Source organism: Python bivittatus, unplaced genomic scaffold, assembly GCF_059951505.1.
Source record: "Python bivittatus isolate LINGU-HERP-01145 unplaced genomic scaffold, Pbiv_v1 ctg000610_np1212, whole genome shotgun sequence".
Lineage (NCBI taxonomy): Eukaryota > Metazoa > Chordata > Lepidosauria > Squamata > Pythonidae > Python > Python bivittatus.
This window is the reverse complement of record NW_028277088.1, coordinates 12,899,888-12,925,642: the sequence shown is the minus strand read 5'-3', so window position 1 is coordinate 12,925,642 and position 25,755 is coordinate 12,899,888. Positions and strand designations below refer to the sequence as shown.

The following is a 25,755-nucleotide window of genomic DNA, read 5'->3' as shown; positions in this document are numbered from 1 at the left end:
TCCCATTTCCCAAATTGTGTAGAGATTTTGGCACTCCTGGGATTGTGTAGAAAGAGTCAAGACCTGGCTGAACATAATCAGATGTTTACTCGGCCCTGTTTATCCCATCAGCCATTTATATAACATTCCAAAATGTTTGACTATCAGAAAAGTTGATGAAATCCCTGTGCTGCATCCTGAAGTTCTCAGGAATGCACAGTAAGTAGGGCCGAGTTTCTCACTGATTCCATGTTGCACCCTCCAGGTTATCAGAAATGGCAAGTTTGAATGACTTGCTTAGCTATAACATGGTTATACTTGGGTTAGACAGGGTGTCTGAGGAGAACAGAATAAAAAAAAAGTAAGAACGTAGCTATATATAAATCAAGTTTAACATGAGAAAAAGCATGTCATATTTTCATCCTTTCTCTTAATATTTCTGGCAACAGTTTACTGATTCATTTATATCCAGGATTATTAAGTAGACTGTCTAAAAGTACTTTTACAGAGTTTAAACCAAGTAACCATGATGCATTAATGCAGGACTGCAAAGAGGTTGGGGATCCTCAGCTTTTTTCTCATGACCTTGAGAAAGGGAACATGGATTTCTTTGATAGATTTGTATCCCACCATTCCTATGGGAGCTCAAGGAAGCATCCATAGCATTCCATCCTCTGCTTCTTCCTGTGGGATAAGTTGGGCTGAAAGAGTTTGAGTGGCCCAAAGTCATCCAATCAGCTGTCATGACTGAGGGATGGATTTGAATCTGGGTGTCTCAGGTCCTAGTTCAATACCTTAACCATAGTCCAATACCTTAACCCTAGTCCAGCACTGGTTCTCATGAATTTGTGTTATAACAGTATGTTTTGCTTCAGGTACCACAGTCTTGACATACAGTGGATGTGCCCTAATGGTAGAGTACCTACTTTGGATGTGGAGGTTTCAGGCATAATATCTAGCAATCATTATCACTAAATCATATGTTTGACCTTCTTCACTCTCCATTCTCCTACAGGCCATTTCTCGCTTGTGTGAAGACAAGTATAAGGACTTCAGGAAATCTGCAAAGAAACGGTCAGTCAGTTCGGACAATCTGACCGTAATTAGGTGGTCTCCTGCTATTATCTCCTAACAGTGAAGTCTGAAATAGAAAACTCTAGAAGTACTGTTTCTATCATCAACTTTGGGTGGGAGGGTTGGTTTGGGTGATTTTTTTTTCTTTTTTTCTTTTTCTTTTTCCTTATTTTTAGATCTGCCTTTACAGTGCCTCCCCTTTTGTGTAGCACACAAGAATAAATATAGGGATTGGTGAGAAGGAACTTTGGAAGAAGATTTGTTTTGTTGTTTATTACAGCTCCTCTCCTTTTTGGTGGGGAGAAGGCAAATACATACATGTGCTTAGAGAAGGAGACATCAGAAACCAATACGAGCATCATTAAAGAGGAGGAAGAAGAAGAAAAGGTCCTTCAGTGGCATGAAAACCAAAATCATGAAAGAAGGTCGGAAGAAGTGTTACAAGAAAGAAGTTGAATGTGTTTGACATCCTCTTCAATATCTTCTTGGTTTTCCCCGGTTTCGCATACTTTTTTGCTCTTTGATTGAGGTTGTTTTCTCTTCTGTAGCAACCATGGAGAAGGCCGTACCTGTGGTAGCACAACATGAGCCTCTGATTAGAGAGTCTGTTTCTTCTGTCCCACACCTTGATGTGCTTTTGTTCATAAGCTGTTTTATTAGCTTTCTTCCCTTAATTCTTATGCATATCGTCGTTTCTTGTGTGCTTTTACTGTATTTTTGGGGAAACGGATTGATTTACAGTGCTGAACCCAAAGTATACAAGATCAGGTGATTGATCATAATTCATTCCCACCCACCCCCCACCCCTTTTTTTTTTTTAATTTATAGCGACCGGTTCCATGATGCTGCCCACGAGGTGCATTGTCAGTACTGGTGCTTTGTAGTGTATTTGGTTGCAGGTGCCTTTCTACCTTTTTTGAGATGGGTTTATTTTTCCTTACTGTAAAAGTTATGGTTGTTGGAAGGATTCAGGTGACAGTGAAGGTTGGGCCAACTTGGAGACATCTGCATTAGATACAGTAGTCCTTTTACAAGATTTTCTTAGCGTTTAGAGATTAGGTAGAGTCAAGGGAGAGAGATGTAAAGAAAGAGTGAGAGTGAGAATCTTCTTTTGTACGGCCCAAATAGTTGATTTTCTTCACTTCCTGATTCAATGTTGCAAGCAATAGCCTCAAGTTTTTTATATGTTTACTTTAAATGGAAACCAATCTGTTTATATAAAAGAGAAAAAAAAATGTAAAAAAAAAAGTTTTTGTTCTCGTGGAAAAAGGGTCCATGGAAGAAGAAGAAAAGAGGAAGAATTATATGTGTGTGTGTATAATACACACACACATATACACACACATGTATGGGCGTGTGTGTGCGTGTAATAAAAACAAAGTGTTTTGTCACAGGTTAGGTTTTGGAATAAAAACTGTTTAAAATGAGTTTTTCAGTGTAGGTGCTTATAGGAATTTAAACAAAATGCAAACTGTGAAGAAAATTTGGTTGCTTTGTTGATTATTTTGTACTTTTTTTTTTTTTACTACTGGTTCCCACCCTTCCTATCTTTTAATGGGATAAGCAAGTCGAATACCGTAAATATAAAAGTACTTGTGCTCTATACAAATAATTGAATTTGCACATTGGAGAAAGGTGCCATGTTAGCATAAATAAAACCAACCAACCAGCCAAAATCAGCTTCAGTTTCATGACTGTGGAATTCACTCATCATGTTCCTCTGTGCAACGAACACACACACACACACACACTGCAAAAAAGGATCTTTCAATGAGGTTGATCTTGCTTTTTGTGTATTGCTTCAGCAAAACAGAGAAAGCATATTTCACCAGGAATTTCTCCTGCATCTCCTTGCTGTTCCAGGATCCCCTTGTGCTTCATACCTTCCAGACATTTCATAGGGGGCTTGTACAGGAGAAACATCTATCAGTCAACTCCAGCATTATTCCCATAAGTTTCAGTGGTAGCTCTAGGGAGACAAACATATTGATTCTTTTTTCAGTTCCCATTAAGCCTTAAAACCATGATTATGGATAGTTTACATATAGATGACAAGACTCCCCTATGTTCATGAAAGAACACATTCACGTGGCTCAATTTTGGGAGAAGGAACATGTTCCTGCCCTCAAAGGCCTGGGATCAACAAAGGAGATTAAAGGTAAAGGACTCCTTTGCCCTTTTCTTTAATGGTTTTTTTTTTAAGTGTCTTTGAATTTCAGGAAAGCAGCAAACAGAGAAAGAACTGCCACTTTTAAATTGAAGTAGACGAGATCTATGATTGTTTTAAAAAATCCCTTTATCAATACTTTGCAGAATAGTTTTTTTCCAGCAAAAAATCATTAGGCAGGTTGACTTAAGGAAGGGGAAGATCGAAAGAGAGAAAAGTTTGCGTTGTGTAAAGTTTTCAATGCATTTACTCTAATTTTGTGAAGTTTATTAAACAACTTTAAAGATTGTATAGTCTGTTTATTGTATGTATGTACATACAGTCTGATACTTAAGATTTCAAGTGGATTCCATAAAACCTTGCTCAGTCTTGTTTAGACTGTTGGATCTCGTTTTAGCTTTGTGCACTGGGTTCTACCTCTGTATAGGAGAATTTTCCACATTCTTCAATTAGTACTGATTCTGTGATTTAACTTGGTTATGTTTCTTGCACTAAAAATTAAAAAAAAAGGAAATCTGTTAAATGTGGGGTTTTCTTATTAATATTACGTTCTTGCAAGCTACATTACTTTTAACAATTCTTTAAAAATAGAATTATTATGAGAATAGTTCTGTAAATCATTTATTTTTTGGCATTGCCAAAAATTGCAGAAAAAGACCATGTTTTTGCTCTTCCCATGGGTTTCCGAAAAGGCTTAGTATATTGTAAGTACAAAATTGTATTTCTCTCATTCCCAAATCAAACCATTCTTAGCTCATATGTTCAATTAAGTGATTAATGAATTCGATTTGTAAATATGCCTAATTAAATATTGCTGGAACCCCCGTCTATTTTTCGAAAAAGTTGCTGCAAATGGTCTTTGCAGGACAGATATTAATGCAGTGATCAATTCTTCTCTGGGCTGAGCTTTCTGCATATTGAGAGATCTTGTAAAAAAATCATGCCACAAGGTATTGCTCAGTAATAACTTTGATGGCTGTAAAAACATCATGAAAATGTACACGGACACTCTGGTGAAATGTCAGAAATCATTGGACAGCAGAATAAAATTCCCAAGGGTTGAAAAAGCAGGTTCATTCCAGGTTGGGCTCTGAGGCCACCTCCATGGCAAGCAAAATTAGAATATGTTTGGGAAAACAATTGACAGTGTAATCTGAGGCTCAAGACAAACACAGGATTCTCCCCATTTCGTTTCTGTCGTAGATATTTCTACCTCAGCAGTAAAGCTGGAATAGACACGAGTGGATGAAAGACTGCGGGAGGGGGGAAGAAGGGTATATAGACTTCCAGGCAGCTTCTCTGTGGATTTTAAAATTGAGAATTCTTAGGAAAAGTTAAGATAAGATTCAAAGGATATATAGGAATTGTACTTCCTTTGTGAGATAATTTTTCCATTCTAAAAAATTATGCAGTAAGTCTTTAATTTGTGAAGAGCCGAGTGCTGCTTCAGTCATGCCTCTTATTTTAAGAGTGTATCTATTTCATTAAAGAAATGAAAATACCCTCATCAAAAAGGAAAATAAGACCTAAGGAAAATAACTAAAGTGATAGAAATAATGAGGGCAGGAAACAGAGGAGGAAAATGCACAAATACACACGCGCACACACATATACACACTCATATATTTGTTTTAAAGGCTTGTTAAACTTTTAAAAAAGGTAGAATTCTACTGCCTTGTATATTTTCAGAAAAAAGGTGCAACCTGTTTTCTGGGAAAGGACAAATGCTAGCCAGGTTTCATTCTTGCTAATCATTACAAGACACAAATTTACTAGGGGTTAAATAGTCAGGTTTGCTCCCAGCAAATGTGGAAGACAATGATTTTACATCTGGAACAAATTTATCTTCTTACATTGCATTCTCCATCTTTCAATCTTTAACAAAAGTCAAAGCAGTAATGGACCCTGTTTTGAATTCTTTGAGCAAGTAGCAGAGTTTCTTTGCTAAGATCCACAGGCACAGTTCCCGTCTATAGAAAAGACCAATTGGGGAAAAATAGAATTTTATGGCAAGCAAACCTGTTTTGGGGCATCCTGTTTGTTGACCTTCATCTTTTGGGGTTTGGCTTCTTGGCAATAATTGAGCCTGTGTCTATCACTGCCAGCATTCAGTGCTTCTATCTCTTGACCACAGGAGATGAAAAACACACCAAACAGTTTCCTCACGAAGTAACTACTGTTTGCATTGAACTTCTGTCTTTTTAACAGATTCCAATGGAGAAGGTTCCAAATGTATAAAACATTCTTATTGTAGTTCTGCCTTTCGATGTGTGTATCAACAAATAGCCCTTGCCAAAAGAATGGATGATTTGTAAATGTTCAAGCGCAGCAATATGTTTGGGAGGCCTCATCTACCTACAGACTAGTGAATCATGAAAAATAATTAAAAATGAAGCTGAAGTACAGTAGAAGCTCTATGGTTTATCGCACTGGAAATTGTGCATGTTTGTAAGGGTGAGGGGTTTTTTGTTGTTCATTTATGTGTTCTTGTGATCACGTTTATCATGATATGTATATTCATTGTTAAATGCACTGGACTGAAGATTTTTATGTTACCACCATTCATTTTTTCTTTCTGAATTTCCAAAATTTTTGCTGTGTATAACCATTGAACACAGTAGGACTTAACTTCTAAATATGATTGTGCTCTTAGACTAGAATCTTTACTGATGTAATTCTTTGTTGGGTTGGCCATGTTGGTTGCATGTTCTGTGAATTATAGACCCCCTACATCTGAAGGACACTACACTGGAGAAGACTCTGACTTCATCCTTGAAGTACTTCTAGAAATATTGGGTTAACACATCATGCTTCCATGTTTTCTCTGGATTGTGAGTGCAGCAGCAACTCAGCCAGTGTATGGTCTTTCCTAGTTCATTTCTATATGACTGAAGTCTTTGAGATTGAATGAGAAAGTAGGGCTGATGTATATTAAGTTCTCTCATTAATGAATTAGCTCCTATTTTCACACACAAAATAGTGTGCATTACTATTTAAGATCAACTCTGTCCTCCAGCAAGTGAAAATCAGTCACTTGTGTACAAGTTAGAAGGATGTGCTACACTAAGACTTGTTGCTAACATTAATAAAAAGCAAAGTTTGATCATTTTGCCTCAATTACAGGTTCTTTTCCTAAAACAAATGTGCATGATGTCAGATGTGACTCTGTAATGGAAAAATGAATTATGTCTCATTGTGAACATTAGTAACAGAAACCCAGATCTAAAATACTGCAAATCACCTTTGTCCTTAGTGGGGTAAACTGGAAGAGACGGAAACAGTGCTTTTAGTTGTATATGACTTGTGATATTCCACAAATGTGATGAGTAACTCTACTTTTACTTCTGTAAAACAGAGACTCGAAGCAATATTGGGTATGAAACCAAAAATCTGTATTATTAAGTCTTTGGTTTTATCGAAGAGTAGTTTTATCTATCACCTCTACCTCTTATCTGTTATTATTTTATTTTGATAAAAGTATTTTAAATACTTTAAATTGCCTCAGAAGAGTTTGTATGCCTGCTATGGATGTATAGAAGGAACTAATAAAATAACTTTCATCTTTTGGTTTGCTTTAATAAACATTGAGCACACCATATGTTTAAATGCAATCCATATTTAATATAATGCCTGTATTTTTCCCTAGGAGAAATACCCCTTGCTTCAGCCTGCCAGTTTCTGTTCAGTCCTAGGTATTACCTTTCCCATCAACTAAGCACCCCAGCAGGTACAGACCAACTAATTTTGCTCCAGTTCCAAATTACAAGTTGTAATAATATACCAGTCAGTGTGACTAAAAAAGATGTCTGGAGAAAAGACTTGGCTATTACTAGGACTCTGGATGAAGTAATGAATGCACTCAGAATTGATTGTATGATTATATGCCGTCAAATTACTGTCGACTTTTAGCAACCGCATAGATAACGTTTCTCCATGATGATCTGTCCCTAACCTGGTCTTTCAGATCTTCCAATGGTGCACCCATTGCCACTGTAAGTGAATCCATCCGTCTTGCTGCTGGTCATCCTCTTCTTCTCTTTCCTTCCACCTTTCTCAGCATTAGAGCTAGGTCTTGCATAATGTGTCCAAAGTAAGTTAATTTAAGCCTGGCCATTTATGCCTCAAGTGAGAACTCTGGGTTGATTTGTTCAATGATCCATTTGTTTGTTTTCTTGGCTGTCCATGGTATTATCAGGAATCTTCTCCAACACCAAAGTTAAAAAACATCAATACTCAGAATGTAGACAAAACCCTTCCTCCTTGTTCTTAAAATGTGGGTTATCTAATATTGGAAATGTTGGGTCAGGTGATGTCATTTTTTTTATTTTAAAATATTCTGTTCTGAATTCAGATAAGCTGTTCTGGTCATTCTGGAGATGTTCTGTGTTTCAAACAACGCAAAATCTGTTTTGAATTTAAAACAGATTTTTCAAGCTTGAAATACTTCTGGGATAGTCAGAACAGCTGTTTCAAATTTGGAGCAGAGTGTTTCAGGCTCAAAATGTTTCAAATCCAGAATGTTTTGCACATTCCTAATGACGGGCAGGTTATGTATCATCTAGCTTAGAGCTTTTCTTTGGGAGGAGAAGAAGCCATTTCTTATGTATGGAAAAAGAAACATGCAGAGACATCCATGAATTCTGTGTCTCAACACTTAATCCAACTGGCTTTGGGGAATTGTCTTTCATATCTGTTTCAAGGACTTTGACCGATACAAAGAAAATATCAGGAGCGCTGGCAGCTGGTGTTCCTATATCCTCTTTCCTTGTGATACTCACTTCTATCGCCCAGGCGAACAAAGCTAGTTCTATTATTTCTTCTCCTCTCAATTTCTCTTTGATCACCAAAGTATCCCAGCAATTTTAGGAACCTGGAATGCCCCCAAGAGGGTAAGGAAAGCTGACAATGGCAAAGATAATTCCTGTTGCCTTTTGTCTTTGTGCAGTTGTTGGGGCAGAGGTGAGAGCAACAAATGTCCTAAGCTATGCTTTGACAGGAAGGCAGGCTGGCTCCTCTCTGCAGAATTGTGAAGCTCTGTTTCATTCCTCTCTCTGGCCATCTTTTCAGTACTTTTCCTTATCATTTTTGCTCTCTCCATGTAGAGTTCTGTCATTTTTGAAAATGCAGGGATTCCTGTTATAGATTCAGTCATTGGGGAGTCTTGCAGCCAGTCTTCAGCATGGAGTACTCGGACGCATTCAGCTTTCTCATCATTGCTCTAAGCTACAATGTGACGATTATAGGTGAGTACGTAAGACTAGATTATTTGTGGGGTGAGTATGTGTATTTAGCTATTTGAAGGATTAGTTAATTTTTCAGCCATTACTTTAACTTGATATGGTGAGGTTGATTGAAGGACAGGGTCTTATTAAGTCATGCACAATAACTTGTTTAAACCTGTGTTAACATAATATGAACAGTGCAAAGTAGAGATTGTAATAATGAGTTATCTGAATGAATGAGTGGGTATTTTTCCACCATAGTTATTAGTTCCTTTATAGGTTTGGTGATCTACCAGTTAAAAAATGCCTTATCTTTTTTTTTAAACAAATGCACTTAAAAATCAAATAACCTGTTTACAATAAACATTCTGAACAGGTCCAGTTTTGTTTTGGGGACAGATAGCTAATGTATGCTTTTCCTTTTCAATTAGAATTTGTGCCAGGCCAAATGTTTGACTGTTGTTAATCCTCTTCTGGAAAATGCACCTTTTTGGAACTAGTAATGGTGAATCCATGAGCATTCTTATTGATGTTTCAGTTTGGGATATAGAAGTGTTTTAAAGAAGACATTTCTAAGGTCATCACAGACTTGTTTTACCATTGAGTGGGAATGATAAATGTTCCCAAATGTATAAACTTCATGTTTTGTTCACTTTTTAAAAATTTGTTCACAATAAATATTTTCATCCGCTCCTTCCATCCAACAATTGAATTTCCCAGATTAGACACTAAGGAGGACTAAGATATGAGCATGTACCAAAATGTCTTAAATATCTCTCTAATACTCCTTCCTTGGGCTTGATAACTATCAACTGTAGAGCTGCCTCAAACTTTCTCCTGAGGATGTTCATTTTTAGCTAGTATTTTTGTACCAAACTCTTACAACTATTTGTTGTACAACTGCTGCCCTTTAATTGACAATCCTTCCATTCTTGTTCTTCCTTTCTAGGAAAGATTTGGTTAACACTTGTGATCCTCCTGAGACTTACGGTGATATTCTTAGCAGCCTACCCTCTCTACCAAGATGAGCAGGAACGCTTCATCTGCAACACATTGCAACCAGGATGCTCCAATGTGTGTTATGACCTCTTTGCTCCAGTATCGCATTTTCGGTTCTGGCTGATTCAGAGTGTGTCTGTCCTCCTTCCTTATGTTGTTTTTGGTGTCTGTGTATCGCACAGTGTGGTCAGGCAGGTTGTAAAGCCCTCTTCCTCCCCTTACTCTCAGTACAAAGAAATCAAGACTTTATCTGGCTACAAAATTACAAAGAAGTCCTTCAAAAGTGCAGCAAGAAAGAGAAAAAGTGGTAGGACAAATGAAATGGCTGCCCTGAATTTTTCCAGGGCTTACGTTGTTCATCTCATTCTGAGAATATTGATAGAGGCTGGCTTTGGAACTGGTCATTATTATCTCTTTGGATTTTTTGTTCCGAAGCATTTTTCTTGTGACCACTTCCCTTGCACAAGTTTTGTTGATTGCTACATCTCCAGACCGACTGAGAAGTCCATAATGATGCTTTTCATCTGGGGACTCAGTAGCTTCTCCTTTCTCCTTAGCCTTGTTGACCTAGTCTTTGCTTTGCGAACCAGTGCTGTAAGAAATCAGAGAAATAAGCTTCTGTTGCAGAAGTTCAAAGAAGATAGTCCAGGCAAAGATTTACTTCATCATGGAAGCATGGCCATCCCTGATGGTGGTGGAAAATGCTTGCTTGCTTGTGAGGATACAGAAGACTCTCCTTTTCCAGCTGCAATGACCCTTCCGCAGACAATTGGCTCTCATCTCAACAGTAACCGTAATAAGCTATGTAATGAATCTGCCAATCAAGGTCTGCTTTTTAATGAAACCAAACAGCAGGAGAATCCATATGAGCAATCAAGACACGGGCAGCAGTCTTGCTTTATCAAAGAACCCTTGGCTTTTAAATCCCAGGAGATGTGCCATCATAGGTCTCATTCATCTGCAAGTTACGACAAACCCTCAGTTCATTATTCTACCCTGGAGAGAAAGACGTCTGATATGGAATCTGTCTGCAGTAGTTCTGAGTATTCGAAATCCAAAAAATCTGAATGGGTGTAGAAAGCCAGGAAGCAATATAGTAGCTAAAAAATCTCAGGATCACAAAATTAAACATGCTGTCATTACCATTAAATTCTTTAGTTGAAAGGAGAGCCTTGGAAGAGTGTGTTTCCTGAATATACTGTAACTGTACTTCAATATTAGATGAGTTTTTGGAATGGGGTAAAACAACTACTCAGAGACACTCGGAGATTCTCTGTGGCACCAGGGTTGCTATTCTGTTGTTTGCTATGTATTTATCATATGCTACAGAATTTAAGCAGTACATTTCCTTCTCACTGTTAGAATGAGAAACTGCTTAAAGTCATTGTTTTAAAGGAGAACAATGGGAAATAATAGAAAAAATATTTTTAAATGGAAGGGGAAAATGTTGACATTTCTTTTGTATCGTGGTACGACCCACTGCAATCATGGCCCCACCCAATATGATGTTACCACCCTGCTCATTGTGGCCTTTTGCCTGAAGAAAAGGGCCAAGCTGCAACCATTGGTAAACAAAAGATTCCCCATTGAAAGTCCTCTTCTGTGTGTTCTCACATGGTTACAGTTGCTGTGTGGGGGCTGCCAATCATTGGGATAATATGCCTTATTCCATACAAAGTCTCAATTCTGAATCCAGAAAACCTCTATGTTTATAGTAGGGTGAAAATCTGGAGAGAATGCTGTTCTTCATCTTGCATAATTAAGTGAGGTGCAAGAATCTGAACAGATTTCTGGTTCAAGCCATTTGGTACCTAAAAAAGAAGAAAACATCTGGCAGGTGTTGATTTCAGATGCAAATTCACCATTCTAAGAAGTTTATGTTATGTTTTTCATGAAATCTTAGTCCAGACTAAGTCAGCAGAATTTATTCTGCTGAAATACCGGAATCCCAAAGGAAGTTGAGCAAGACATCTTAAGGTCTTCAGTGCTTTACCGTATCGCCTCTCTCTGGCCTTGGAATAACAGAAATGACTTGAAGGATTGCAAAATAAGCAGATAAGTGCAAACTTAGTTATGTGGTAAAATGTATTGAAAACACAATCTAATTTTTTCTTGGTGCCTTTTCAGTTCGTGAGACAGAGCTTTGGGCAGTACCATAACCCAATCTGGCAATGAAGCATTTGTTCTCGTGCTTACCCAGTGGCATATATAGGGCTTCCTCATTTGTTTCAGTGAAAGAAGCATGGTCATCAGCCAACCCTTGGAGAACGGAAGGCCTCCTTTATTATTAAGCTCTTGTATGTGCATAGTGCTTGCGTTTACCTTAGGATCTGGATTGGAGTACACATAGATTTTATGATCCCCAAGAAAGAAGCCTGAAATGCCCTCCTCCATATACAAAAAAAAGTCAATCCAGGTATATCTGTAAGAGACGAAAATAGCGTCCAAAAGCAGAGCTGATTTGGCTATTCTCCTAGATAACTGTATGAGAATCCCTTGTACAAGTGTACAAAGTGATAGATGATACACCAGAAAAAGAACTTGCACCTTTTTGACAGTGTCATTTAATACCTAATCCTGATGGCCTACTTCCAAAATTGAAAGTATTATTCAATTCTACTTTTCCAGAACACACAATGTAAAGCCAAAGTGTGCTTAGTGTCATGACAAGGAGTTACTTTTTTTAACCACTTGACTTGATTCCCTTATTCAAAAGCAGGATTTTAAAACCACTCTGGTCACGTTTACAGAAAGATTGGGAAAATGTATCCCCAATGTATCTTGGTTCCTCCTATGGAATGTGCAAGTCTTTCGATGTGAGATTTTGCTTAATGGTTGAGAAGCCATTGCAAGCATGCCGGTTTGGATGATTTCTTTAGCAGTGGTATTTTATTTACAGAATGAAAAATTGCATAAATGGTGGGATCTTTATTTTTTAGAACTGTTTAGCTTATGCTTACATCTGTTTATCATCTTTCATTAATCATTAAAGTCTGAGTGCCATATACATAGCAAGAAATAGTTTGTTTATTGAAATATATCTTGACAGCAATTCTAGTTCATCTGAGATGGTGAGTCAGGAATCAACTCTAAGGAAGAAAATACTTGCAGAATAATCTCATAGATTTTGCAGTTTTCTCAGCTTGCAGAAAAAAACAGTTCCTAGGAATTCGGCTTGCAGTGGACCATTTTACACCAAAAGACATTTCTAAATTATAATAGTGTTATGTTTTAATGTACTTATTCTGAGATCTATTATCTATCTATCTATCTATCTATCTATCTATCTATCTATCTATCTATCTATTATCTATCATCTATCATCTATTATCTATCTATAATTTTATTAAGGATTTTAATTACAAAGGAAGGAAGGAAGGTGCAAAGGTGAAGAAAAAAAATAGGGAAAAAAAAGTAAGAATATAGTAAAAAAAAAAAAAGAAATATATAAAGAAGTGACTTCCAACCTTCATCACAAGTATAAACAATTTTTGTAACTGTATTGTCGAAGGCTTTCAATTTTTATAACTCTTCACCTCTTAGTTTACAACCAATGATTTCTTCCATAAAGCATCATCTTTTCAGTAGTGTCAGCAGAAAGTCCATTAAGGGTTACCAGAAATAAAAATGTAAACTTATTTGAACCTTGATCAAATACACCAACTTTATATTCCTTCCTTTTACTTCTAATAGTCTTAAGCTTTAATCCATTCAAATAATGTTATAGAATTTGATTTCTTTTCATTTCTTCTTTGTCCCTTCTCGCAAAATTCTTCAAAGCTTTAACAAGCCTCTTTTGTAAATCCAATATAAAAAATTATCCAGGTCACTCTCTTCGTTTATTATTTATATTTCCCTTTTGATTTTTAAAACATCAACCAGCTTCTTTTGTATGTCCAGTGAGACAGCCTTTTCCATATCATTTGCTTAGCCTGTAGATCCACTTCTGATGCCAAGCAGAGTCGACGGAGAAGCCAGCAGTGAAATTGCAAGTTGTGGTCATGTGATGTCTCACTTAATGACCATGGTGATTCACTTAATGAACAGGGGAAAGCGTAAGTCTGTCATGGTCACATGATGTCTTGCTTAACAACTGTGTCACTTAGTGACAGAGTTGCTGGTCCCACTTGTGGTTGTTAAGTGAGAACTACTATATTGTGAAATGACTTTTTCAAAGATTGCTTTACTTAGGTGGCTGTGATAGAGCCTGAGCTTGCTCATCTCTGGCCAATGGGAGATTTATAGCTCCTAATTTACACCCTGGCAGCCAAGAATGCCAGCACAGAAAGCACATCTGAACAGACTAGTCAACAGACTTTGTAATGAGCTGTGAGAATAACCTTGAGGAAGAAGAGCTGCAATCAAGACAATGGTCAGATAAGAGAAATATGAGTCCAAAGCAGGAATGCAATTTGAGAAGGCGTCTCAGCCTTGACCATCCTTAGTTCTCCTGAACATAAAGGCAGGGAGAGGAAAGATGCCTTCAGACTTGCAAGATTCTGTTACTGTAACCTTATAAGAAAAGCAGTATTAGCATTTATAACTTTGGTTTCCTGGTCTGGACTACCTTGAAGGGGTGAGAGACTTGGCGTTGGAAGACCAGAAGCATTCAGTGGGTGAAGCCTAGAAAGAAATCCTGTAGCTGTAAGTAGAGCAATAGGTAAGACCACCAAAAAGACCCTGCACTATTGTGGAGGGTGTGTGAGTTACCAGGAGGTCCAGCAGGAGCTTCAGCATGAACAGCAGCTGCTAGATGCTAAAAAAGCCAAGACTGGTTGAGGAATCTTTTAGGAAGAGAGTGGTATAAGGCAGCAGCCCTGGTGGAAATAAACCCACAGTAGACCTGACAGCGCCCATGGGCATTTAGCCAGGTCAGAGGAGCCTAGTGGTCCATAGGAGGACTATATGAGCCCCCATCGTAAACCAGGAGAAGAAGAGAAGTTAGCATAGGCCTAGACCCCTTAGAACAGGGTTCCTCAACCTTGGCCACTTGAAGATGTGTGGACTTCAACTCCCAGAATTCCCCAGCTAGCCATGCTGTTGAAGTTGAAGTCCACACATCTTCAAGTGGCCAAGGTTGAGGAACCCTGCTTTAGAAGAAAGTTTGGTAAGGGAATTACACTATGATCCTCTTGCAAAACTGCAAATGAACTGCCTAGTTTATAGGATTTCTCACCCCACTTTCCTTGCTTTTTGTCATCCTAATTGCAACCAATGAAACGAAGCTAAATAAAAAACAGCAGATGAAAATGCCTGGATGGAAGGATTTTCTCTGGTTCACACAGAGCCTAACTAATTAATAGCAGCTTTCTTATGGGAAAGGGAAGAATTTTGTCTCTTTTTGAATCCAATTCAACAGTTTAAAAGATCACACACTTCTCTCACACATTTAGCCATATGGTACAGTTTTTCAGACATTCACTTTCCAATTATTAATGATTAATAATTGATCAGTGGTCCATTTATTTCCTTGACACCAGTTGTCAGCTAGTAGTCAGAAGTAATAGGCTTCTGGTTCCTCAATGCTATTTCTTGCATACATGTGTAAGAACCTTAGAAGAAGACCTTGAAGCTTCCTCCCCACATCTCATCACTGAATTTCAGAAACCTTGACTGAAATCCTATACATACCTACCTCAGGATTAGACTAGAGTCCTCCTCCTTGAAATACGATAGGAATCAACTTTATTGAACACATTTTATCACAGGGAAGTATTATACTTGTCAATGCTTTTCCCCCCTCCTATTCCCAGAAGCAGATTTCTTACAACACACACAAAAAAATTAATAATTATAAATTAGTGTTCTAGCAAGAATGATCTGTACAAGAGTTGTACTTAATTTTCTGCTTCATATTGTTCGAGAAGTATCAGAGATGGGTATTATTTCTCCTGTTTTAAATAAAGGATTCACCAGGTTTTTCCTAGAAATCCTCTGCATGTTCCTGTGATGCACATATTTATACGTTTCTGCCCCAGGTTAACAACATTGTACTTGTACATTGCAGAGAAACTGAATCACTAAAGCTAGATTAGTTATTAATAAACACAAAAGAGAAGATTAAATTTTTGGCTGAGATGAGCCTTCCCGGCAGCAGTGGCCACAGTGGCTAGAGGTCATCTGAATTGTTTTGTTGAGATGAATCAAGTTGCCTCCTTGTTTTGGCAAACCATGTTACCTCTATGGCATGAATTGCTTTGTTGGAGTGAATTCATGCTGCTTTCCAGATGTCTGATTTAACTTTCACATCATCCCAAGGGTCTGTAGTTTAAGAAAAAAAAATGTCAGTCTCTCCCCCCTTCCTCTCTCTCTTGTGACTTCCCAGCAGCTGAATGATATGGCCATCAAAGGTGTATATCCATTACTGACAATATAATTGATCTGTGTTCCATAGTTGTTTGTATTAGAGATGGCTGGTGGGTATTGATAGGTAGAGATCCATGCTGAAGAATAAGAAAAAACATCATTTTCTGCCAGGCAAGCCTTAGATGAGTTCAGTCTCATGCTTTTTGACTTTTAGAATGCTTCTACTAAATTTCAGAGTTAAGAATGAAATGTTCTTTTCTCTAATTACATGGCATTTAGATCACATGGTCATTATTGGACTGATGTTTCATTAAAATTCTAGAAATTGTATGTGGCTCTGGAGTACCTGAGGGAGGCTAATTCAAAAGTCAAGCCACCAAAATAGACATTATTTGGTGAGCAAATTCAATATTTGGAACACATTGTTTCACTAAAGGAGTGGAAATAGATCCAGAAAAGGTAGTCATTGTTTTGACATGGACAATCATGTAGACTAGAAGTGAGGAAAAGGATTCAGCTTACTGTCAAATCCAGCCAGTGGAGCTGACCCTAAGGCCAGAAAGCTAGGCTTAACTAGCATCACTCCAATGGAGAAGGACTTGAAATGCCACTAGTCCCCTTGTTCTTCTCCATGGTGAAGTCTACTTTTCAGAAGAATATAATCACTGTGGATGAAGAGAGAATGAGCAGGAAAAGTGGTTTATGGTGAAAGTGTTAAATAGCTATGGTATTTTCTCTTACACTGTGGCTCTCAGCTTGGCACCACCCTCTTTCAAAACAGTTGTCACTAAACGAAAGCAGCCGTATGGTTTTTGTAATGACTTTATGTCTTACATTTGGTTCTCCTCTGACTGTGTCACCAAATACATCTGACATTTATTTATTTCTATTAACTGAAAAAATAATTTCCCTTTACTATTCTGTAGCCTGGATTGATTTGCTGTCATTCAGACAGTTGGACCACCGCTACGAAAGACTGAGCTTGTCTCTGAATGTAGAAGTTGATTGGACAGAAGAACACCGTAACTTTTCAGTCCTCATATTATAGATGCCACCCCAGAATAGTCATATTTGTTCAATTTAATGGAGAAAGTTGATATGTGCAACACCTCCAAAACTAAGGGGACCTCTTTCATATCGTGCTGAGTTACTGGGTCATATCATTCAGATTTATTCCACTTTATGGAAGTTCCTGCAAACAGTATCTTCCCAAATGTTTGTTTAATTTCCAGGTCTATCCCAGTTCTTCTAAGTCAGGTTTATATTTCCTAAGACAGGTTTACTTCTATAGATTCTCTAATTTTATATTCTTTACCTGGTCAGGATTTGCACATGTTCTTTTTCATTTGCTTTTTAATATATTCTTATTCTTGGTTTCTGAAAATTAAGTTGGGATGGGTTTTGGTTGAGGTTTGTTTAATCCTAGGAATAGCTTCCTAGAATTTTGTTGGACTCCATAACGCCACTCATTTAGTGACACTTCCTGATAAAAGAACATATGATTAATACTGAAGGATGGTTATTGTTTATTTGAAGGAACAGAATTTTTATCTTTTCCCACAATAATGTACTGCTTACGAAGCTGATAGAAAATGAAAGGCTGTGAACGCCTTATGCCACTTGAGTAACACTTATATTAAAGTCATAATTTAAACAATGTAAGGAACAGATGAATATATAAAGGTCATTTTATGAAGCCACTTGCTAAGTATTTGCCAGTACAAATCATTAGTTCTTTAAAAAAATGTTTATCCAGGATCATGATCATTTTTGATTTCTCTGTTGTTAAAATAGTTTTGACAGATCACCCCTTTCTTTCATTTGGGGTAAATATTACTATATGCTTATTCTTGTTTAGCTACATTTACCCTTACATTTATACTGGTCTAAATGCATTACTAATGTTGATCATCTTTGGTTAATTTTAGGAATCTTTCAAAAACCCCTTTGGTTGGTGAAAAGAATGTCCTTTCTAAATTTCTGGCTTCCTGTTCAATTGTGCAAGTGACTGAGTAAGAAATTGAAGGGAAACTATTGCCAAGGTTCTCAAGAAAACTGTAGTTATTGCTCATATTTAAATATGTTTTAAATCAATTTGCAGGAGTATATCTCAACTGTGGAGCAGTCTTCTGAGCTATGCTTACCTAGTGCCATCTTTATAATGTCTTCAGTTCCATTTGAAGATCTCTTTATTTATCATGACTAGTTATGTGCAAAATGAAATGGTTACTTTTAACATTTCATTTTTCCTTTGGAATCAGCAGATCTGAAACTTCCATTGATGGTTCATGCATTTTAAATGCAATCCAGAACAGGACGTGGGAACCTAAGAGAATTAAACAAGGTGGATTTGATACTGTGGTCTGAAGTGGGGGGGGGGGGAAGAAGAAGGAAAAAGCCAGGGGCATTTAAAGTGTGTTAAGACTTTGAATAAATAGAGTGAGCTGCCTCCAAAGGCTTCTAATTCTGATTACAGAATAAGCTCAAATGTTAAGAATTCTACATAATGCAGTTCACCTAATTTCACTCAGGTGAAAAATGAACAAAACACAAGGATGTTAGCATCTTGTTCACTGTGAAAAGCAGCTCAGCTCTTCTAAGCATCTGTCTCTTCTTAGTCCTCTTAGGCTTCATCCACACAGCCTTCTTGCCCCAGCTCTGAGACTGCCTCCTGACTTGTTCTTGAGATCATGTCTTCATAATGGGGCCTCCTTCACTTTGCCAGCCTACTGATGAGACAGGCAGAAGCTGGATCATGGTGAACCAGGAAAAAGCTTGTGTTTTTCACAGAAGAGCAGAAGGAAACTGCCATTCCATATAACTTGGAGGAAAAGTCTTCAGAGGGTTAGCAACGTGCTGGATTCTAACTGACTTGCTGCAGGATTGCCTTCTCCCATCTGATTGCTATGCACCATGCCTCTACAGCTAGTTACTTGTTTGTTGTATGTGTGTGCTCTAGTCAAGGGAGTATCAACCTCATGGAAGATCAGCTGCAGATCTTCCATAAGGTTGTTATTCCCATCTGTGCCCAAATCCTAAAGAAACAGAATTTGGTGTGACTAGCACTGGGCATGGCAAGAATATTTGCTTGCCTAGGACCCACTGCAATGGGAGGAAAGCACATTGATGAGGCCCTGTTGATGAACCCTTATTCACTTCCTAAACATAGGCAATGCCAACTTGACCAAGGAATGAGCCCTATCAAATCTGTCTGATGTTATTCAGGACCTTTTCTTTGCCTGTAGCATGCTGCTGTATGAGTAAGCCTGTGGGTCAGTCAAACTCAGAAGAAGATAAAAGAATTTCTGTACAGGTACAGGCACAGGCACATTTTGGGATGGATGGAGAGGGAGAGAAATACCCTCTGGAATGTAGCAGTACCTTCCCCCTCAGGCTCCATGGTAGTGGTCCCCTGGATAAGACCTATATGTAAACTGGAGCTTGGAGGAGGAGGGACCCAAATATCTACATTGCAAATAAAGTCTTCCAGCAAATATCTGTGATTAGTTGGGGGGCCCATTGCAAAAATGGACATCTGCTCACAAAGCATGGGATGCCCTTTGTACTTAAGGCCTTTCCTTTTGGGACTGGGCTGTTAGGAGCACGAATAACACTGTACACTTCACTCGAGTGTAAAAAGCCAGAAGCACAGAATGGAAATCCATGTTTTATATTATGTCAGTTGTGTAGATGAGCATTTGAATGCGATGGGGCTTGGACGGGGAAGGACCAAAACTATGTGCATTGAAAAAAACTTAAGTCTTCCTGCAAATATCTGCAATAACTGTAGGGTAATTTATTTCATTGCCATTGATTTATTTTAGGGGGCGTGGCAAAATGGCGAAGTGAAAAGCTGCTAACTATTGGAGTGCTCTGGCAAATTTTATTTTTATTTTATACTATCTGACTAAATTCTTTTTTAAGTACCTCACCTTGCACACAGCTGTGTACGACTACCCTTTAAACATAACTGGGTGAGAATTGTCTATCATTTACTGCCAAGAGCAGATAATAGCACGGGGAAGAGGAAGAAACGACAAAGAATAAATTCCGGCACGCAGTCACTGACAAAACCATCCAAGCAACAAAAAATAGACTGTCTTATAGAACTTAAAAGGAGAGTGGCCGAAGATGAGAATGTAAGTAATGACAACACTAGCATTAGTGTTGCAGATAAGCCAAACCCTGGGCGTATTACAAATAGATACGATGTGCTGAACTGGGATTCAAAAGATGAAAGTGATTTGGACTACCCCACTAGTGGAGAATTGAACTCTGTGGGAAACTTAGACATAACAGCCTCGTCCTCTAAAGCAGCTGTATGTTCAGTTGCAGCACATACTACAAATGTTACAACAAAAAACTGTCAGGAAGAGGGTTCTAAAAATGGAAATGAGACCACAGAATTTGTGTCCAGGCAAAGCTCACTGATAGTGCGTACTGTATTTCTAATCTTTGACTCTCTAGCAGAAGTAAAAGTGAAAGTGGACTCTTTGAAAGAGTCCTTTGATGTATTTACCTGGGCTTTTCAGAACAAATTAACTCAGTTTACTGATGCAGAAAGTTTTGGACTCAGAAAGGCTCAATCTTTTGTAGCCCAAAATAAAGACCCCACAGATGATCTGATTGAGGAAAGAGATCAAACCCTACAAAAATCTGCCTCTCAATGGCTGAGTCATGGAAGAGTCGAAAGTCAAAATCATAACAAACGGATGCTGCAAACAAATCAGATTTACCTGCAAATTGCCCTTAATAGACTTAATAGCGGACAGTGGGGTACAAAGAAAGCCATATGTTACTCCTAAAGTCAGCTATTACGATGCCATCATTATGCAATTGACTTACATTCAGTGGAGTGGCTTCCTAGTAAAATGGGCTTTAAGAGAATCTTGCTGACATTTAAGCAATTTGTAATCCCAAGCATGCTTTTTAAGATGAAACTCATGCTGTCCTCCTTTCTAATATTCCCAAGACGTGTATTCCGTGAAACACAGATTTCCCCACTTATTGAGTCATTACATCAAGGTGCTGTTAGCACTTTAAACGAGAAAGAAGGAATGGACGCTACTGCAGCCAGCTGTATAGTTAGCAAATCAGCCTTGGCCTTGGGAGAAGCTAACACAGATAAGCCACCACATGCAGAAAGAGGGCAGATTACAACGGATCCTTTAGAGGCAGAAATAATTGACATCTTTGGAGCCATGCCAGGAAGTGAACAGGAGGACTTATTGAAGAAATTAGAGAACTTTAAGCAAACCTTAACTACAGTGTATGATACTGCGGCCCCTCTAATTGATTTGATCTCTGTGTCCCCTGCAGAAGGATGCAAAAGCAGTATAAATGAGAGCTTGCCTTCAACATGTCCCGGTGACAGTCAATTGTACAAACAATCAGTCTGTGTCACAGAAGATTTGATTATACCACCAGGAGAGGTAAATCTAGCCCCGAAGACTACAGATTCTGCAGCTCACCACCCACAGGATTTTATCACAGCCACATCAATGGACATGCAAATATCTGACTGTTCTTGTGCAACACCTGGCAGTGCAGAAGTGAGATGTACTCCACCCAGTGTGTTCCAGGTAGAACTCACAGCAACATCCTTGTCTGATCAAGCCAAATGACATTCAAATAATTCTACTCCCTTGTTTGTTATTTCCTGGAATATTGCAGGGTGGAAATCCAGGAATAGAGATCCTTCATTTATTGCATATATTTCTAGCAATGACATAGTTTTTTTCCAGGAAACATGGCATGTGGGTGATTTACTAGTAGACGGGTTTGAGACATCTGCACTGGAAGCTGTGCCTGGTGCAGGGATGGGAGGCTTTGTGGGGGATTAGGTATTCTAACATCTACTTCATTGCAGGCCCAAGTAACTAACTTACAACCATTAGATTGGTATGCAATGGCTGTTTTGCTTCAATTTAGTAGGAGCCAACTTCTTTGGGTTAATGTTTATATTCCACCCCTGCATATACGATCAGAGATTAAATATGTTTGGGACAAAATAGATATTTATGTTGAAGATCTAAGGACTGTATTTCCCACAGCTCATTTGATATTGGCTGGCGATTTTAATGCCAGGATTGGAGCAAATGACAAATCACTTTTTGCTAAATTTCACTGCCAGCCTTTACCTGCTGTAATAACTCCCCCCATCCTATGTCGCCAGTCTAAGGATGCCCTTAGTGACTATAGAGGGCTCTGTCTTGTACAAACCTTTACGGAACTGAATTTGGTCATTTTAAATGGGTCTACTGCTGATGATTACCCAGCTGAGTATACCCACTGGGCAGATACTAAGCCATCCCTGCTAGATTATGCAGGGATCTCACAGAGCTTGATTCCCTATATATCTAAGTTTGCAATTGTTAGTCGACCAGAAAGTGACCATTTTCCTGTCACATTGTGTTTAAAAGTCTTTGATAGGTTGTTTTTACCTACTTGTCACATTACAGCAGTGGCTGATTATCTTTGCCCCATTTGTGCTAAATGGACTTCTCAACAAGCAGTAAAAATCACTAACTTCATCAGAGGGGAACCAGGAAATTCACTTTACTCAGCAATAGTGGATGGCAAGATAGATAATACCTTACTGGCCAACTTTAACAGTCGAGCTAGATCACTCTTGTCTCTGCTAACTGCCCCACAACCAGTTGCAATAAAGCATGACCTAAGGTCATGGCATGCTTGGTTTGACCATGAATGCTGTGAAGCCTGGGATTCTTTAAATCATCATTTCAAGCTATATAAAGAGATTTCTGGCTCCCGTACAGTCTCTGAGCTAGTGAAACTGAAAAAACAGTACAAACAGTTAATCTGTCAAAAAAAAAAAAAAAATGGAAGCCATATGGACATCCTGGCAACGCCTGATAGAGGCTGCCAGTGCAAAAAATCCAGCCATCTTTTGGAGAATGGTAGCTCCATCTTTTTCTGATAATACTTATAGTTCCTTGCCGCAATATATGGGAACAATATTGTGTTACCCTATATAGTCAAGCAGAAAGTTCCTTGGCAGATTTAGAGTTGGATGTGACTTCTCTCACCTGTTGGCCCCCGGTCTCACACTCGGAGATCAGAAATATAATCAAACAGTTTAAACCAGGGAAAGCCCCAGGAGTAGATTTCATTACAACTGAAGTAATACAAAATAACCTGGATTGGTGGATCCCTGTGTTAGCTTCACTTTTCACAGCAATAGATCATCTGGCTGTGATACCAGAGGACTGGGGTCTGGCCGTTATAATACCAATATATAAGAAGGGCAAAAGGGATGATCCAGCCAACTATCGCCCAATCAGTTTGTTAAGCCAGATTAGTAAAATGTATGCCAAACATTTACAGGAGAAATTACTAGATTGGCTTGAATCTGAAAATATTATAAAGGATGAACAGGCTGGGTTTAGAACAGGACGATCAACATTAGACCATGCCTTGGTCCTGCAACATTTAGTTGAGAAGTACACTCATAAATCGCGACAATCTCTTTACGCAGCTTTTATTGATTTTAGGTCAGCTTTTGATACTGTTTCTAGAACTAAACTGTGGCTTAAATTAAAAAATTCCACAATAGATAAACGCCTATTACTGCTGCTTATTAAAATCCACAAGAACACTAGATTGAAGGTTAGGTGCAGCACTCAAGGCCATGGCACAAAAGAAATACCTGTAAAGAGGGGAGTTAGACAGGGATGTGTACTGGCCCCAGTTTTATTTAATTATTACATAAACTCATTAGTGTCTTATTTAAGTAATTCTACGTTTCACCCCCTTAAATTAGCCCAAAGACATATTAACTTATTATTGTATGCTGATGATCCAGTAATTCTATCATTAACCTCTATTGGCCTTAAGAGAGCTTTGAACTCACTTATAGATTACTGTATCGAGGAGGAATTAATAATAAATTACACCAAGACTAAGATCCTTACTTTTTCTAAACGCCCTAAACAAAGAAGTTGGAATTTAGGTGGACAGTCCATTGAGCAGGTTAAAATCTTTAAATATCTAGGGATAGTTTTTCAAGCCTCAGGAAATAGAAATGCCCATCTGGACTATGTAACCCGTAACGCACAGAGGTCTGCCTTAGCCATCCAAACCTATTACTTTTCCAGAGGAGCGCAGTTTATTCCCGCTGCAATTAAGTTGTTTGCAGCCAAAGCTCTAGCACAACTGTTACAGTGGGGCAAAAAAGTATTTAGTCAGCCACCAATTGTGCAAGTTCTCCCACTTAAAAAGATGAGAGAGGCCTGTAATTTTCATCATAGGTATACCTCAACTATGAGAGATAAAATGGGGAAAAAAATTCTGAAAATCACATTGTCTGATTTTTAAAGAATTTATTTGCAAATCATGGTGGAAAATAAGTATTTGGTCACCTACAAACAAGCAAGATGTCTGGCTCTCACAGACCTGTAACTACTTCTTTAAGAGGCTCCTCTGTCCTCCACTCGTTACCTGTAGTAATGGCACCTGTTTGACCTTGTTATCAGTATAAAAGGCACCTGTCCACAACCTCAAACAGTCACACTCCAAACTCTACTATGGCCAAGACCAAAGAGCTGTTGAAGGACACCAGAAACAAAATTGTAGACCTGCACCAGGCTGGGAAGACTGAATCTGCAATAGGCAAGAAGCTTGGTGTGAAGAAATCAACTGTGGGAGCAATAATTAGAAAATGGAAGACATACAAGACCACTGATAATCTCCCTCAATCTGGGGCTCCACACAAGATCTCACCCTGTGGGGTCAAAATGATCACAAGAACAGTGAGCAAAAATCCCAGAACCACACGGGGGACCTAGTGAATGACCTGCAGAGAGCTGGGACCAAAGTAACAAAGGCTACCATCAGTAACACACTACGCTGCCAGGGACTCAAATCCTGCAGTGCCAGATGTGTCCCCCTGCTTAAGCCAGTACATGTCCGGGCCCATCTGAAGTTTGCTAGAGAGCATTTGGATGATCCAGAAGAGGATTGGGAGAATGTCATATGGTCAGATGAAACCAAAGTAGAATGTTTTGGTCTAAACTCAACTCATCGTGTTTGGAGGAAAGAGAATGCTGAGTTGCATCCAAAGAACACCATACCTACTGTGAAGCATGGGGGTGGAAACATCATGCTTTGGGGCTGTTTTTCTGCAAAGGGACCAGGACGACTGATCCGTGTAAAGGAAAGAATGAATGGGGCCATGTATCGTGAGATTTTGAGTGAACACCTCCTTCCATCAGCAAGGGCATTGAAGATGAAACGTGGCTGGGTCTTTCAGCATGACAATGATCCCAAACACACCGCCTGGGCAACGAAGGAGTGGCTTCGTAAGAAGCATTTCAAGGTCCTGGAGTGGCCTAGCCAGTCTCCAGATCTCAACCCCATGGAAAACCTTTGGAGGGAGTTGAAAGTCCGTGTTCCCCAGCGACAGCCCCAAAGCATCACTGCTCTAGAGGAGATCTGCATGGAGGAATGGGCCAAAATACCAGCAACAGTGTGTGAAAACCTTGTGAGGACTTACAGAAAACGTTTGACCTCTGTCATTGCCAACAAAGGATATATAACAAAGTATTGAGATGAACTTTTGATATTGACCAAATACTTATTTTCCACCATGATTTGCAAATAAATTCTTTAAAAATCAGACAATGTGATTTTCTGGATTTTTTTCCCCATTTTGTCTCTCATAGTTGAGGTATACCTATGATGAAAATTACAGGCCTCTCTCATCTTTTTAAGTGGGAGAACTTGCACAATTGGTGGCTGACTAAATACTTTTTTGCCCCACTGTATATGGGGCCCAATTAGGACCATACAACAACATGATTACCTTGGAAAGAGTTTGAACAAAATTTCTAAGAAACATCTTCCAGGTACCCAGCTGTGTTCCAAATGCAGTACTCCGACGGGAAGCAGGAGTCAGTACACTTGAAACCAATCTATGGATTAACATATTTACCTACTGGCTAAAATTACACCATAACCCCAGTGGACTGACCCATCTAATACTGGCAG

The 25,755-nt window shown here is 38.6% G+C and overlaps 2 protein-coding genes across 5 annotated transcripts in view; both read left to right on the top strand.

Moving 5' to 3' along the window:
• CCNY (cyclin Y) overlaps positions 1 to 3,743 on the top strand; it is a 107,466-nt gene extending 103,723 nt beyond the window's left edge. For all 4 annotated transcript variants that reach the window (XM_088150821.1, XM_088150819.1, XM_088150822.1 and 1 more), the window contains one exon: positions 995 to 3,743. In XM_088150821.1, coding sequence (XP_088006947.1) covers positions 995 to 1,111 — 117 coding nt within the window. In that variant the 3' untranslated portion in view covers positions 1,112 to 3,743. The remainder of the gene's footprint in view (positions 1 to 994) is intronic.
• Positions 3,744 to 6,775: 3,032 nt separating this feature from the next.
• On the top strand, positions 6,776 to 12,319 carry LOC103057853 (gap junction delta-4 protein-like). Its single transcript, XM_025174391.2, has 2 exons — positions 6,776 to 8,463; positions 9,392 to 12,319. The coding sequence occupies exons 1-2, from the start codon at positions 8,400 to 8,402 to the stop codon at positions 10,516 to 10,518; spliced, it is 1,191 nt and encodes a 396-aa protein (XP_025030159.1). The 5' UTR covers positions 6,776 to 8,399; the 3' UTR covers positions 10,519 to 12,319.
• Positions 12,320 to 25,755: the final 13,436 nt, after the last annotated feature.

Excerpts from the sequence above, each read along its gene's own strand:
- LOC103057853 (XM_025174391.2), top strand. The coding sequence starts at position 8,400 with ATGGAGTACTCGGACGCATTCAGCTTTCTCATCATTGCTCTAAGCTAC. Across the intron at positions 8,464-9,391 it reads CTACAATGTGACGATTATAG|GAAAGATTTGGTTAACACTT; the intron begins GTGAGTACGTAA and ends CTTCCTTTCTAG.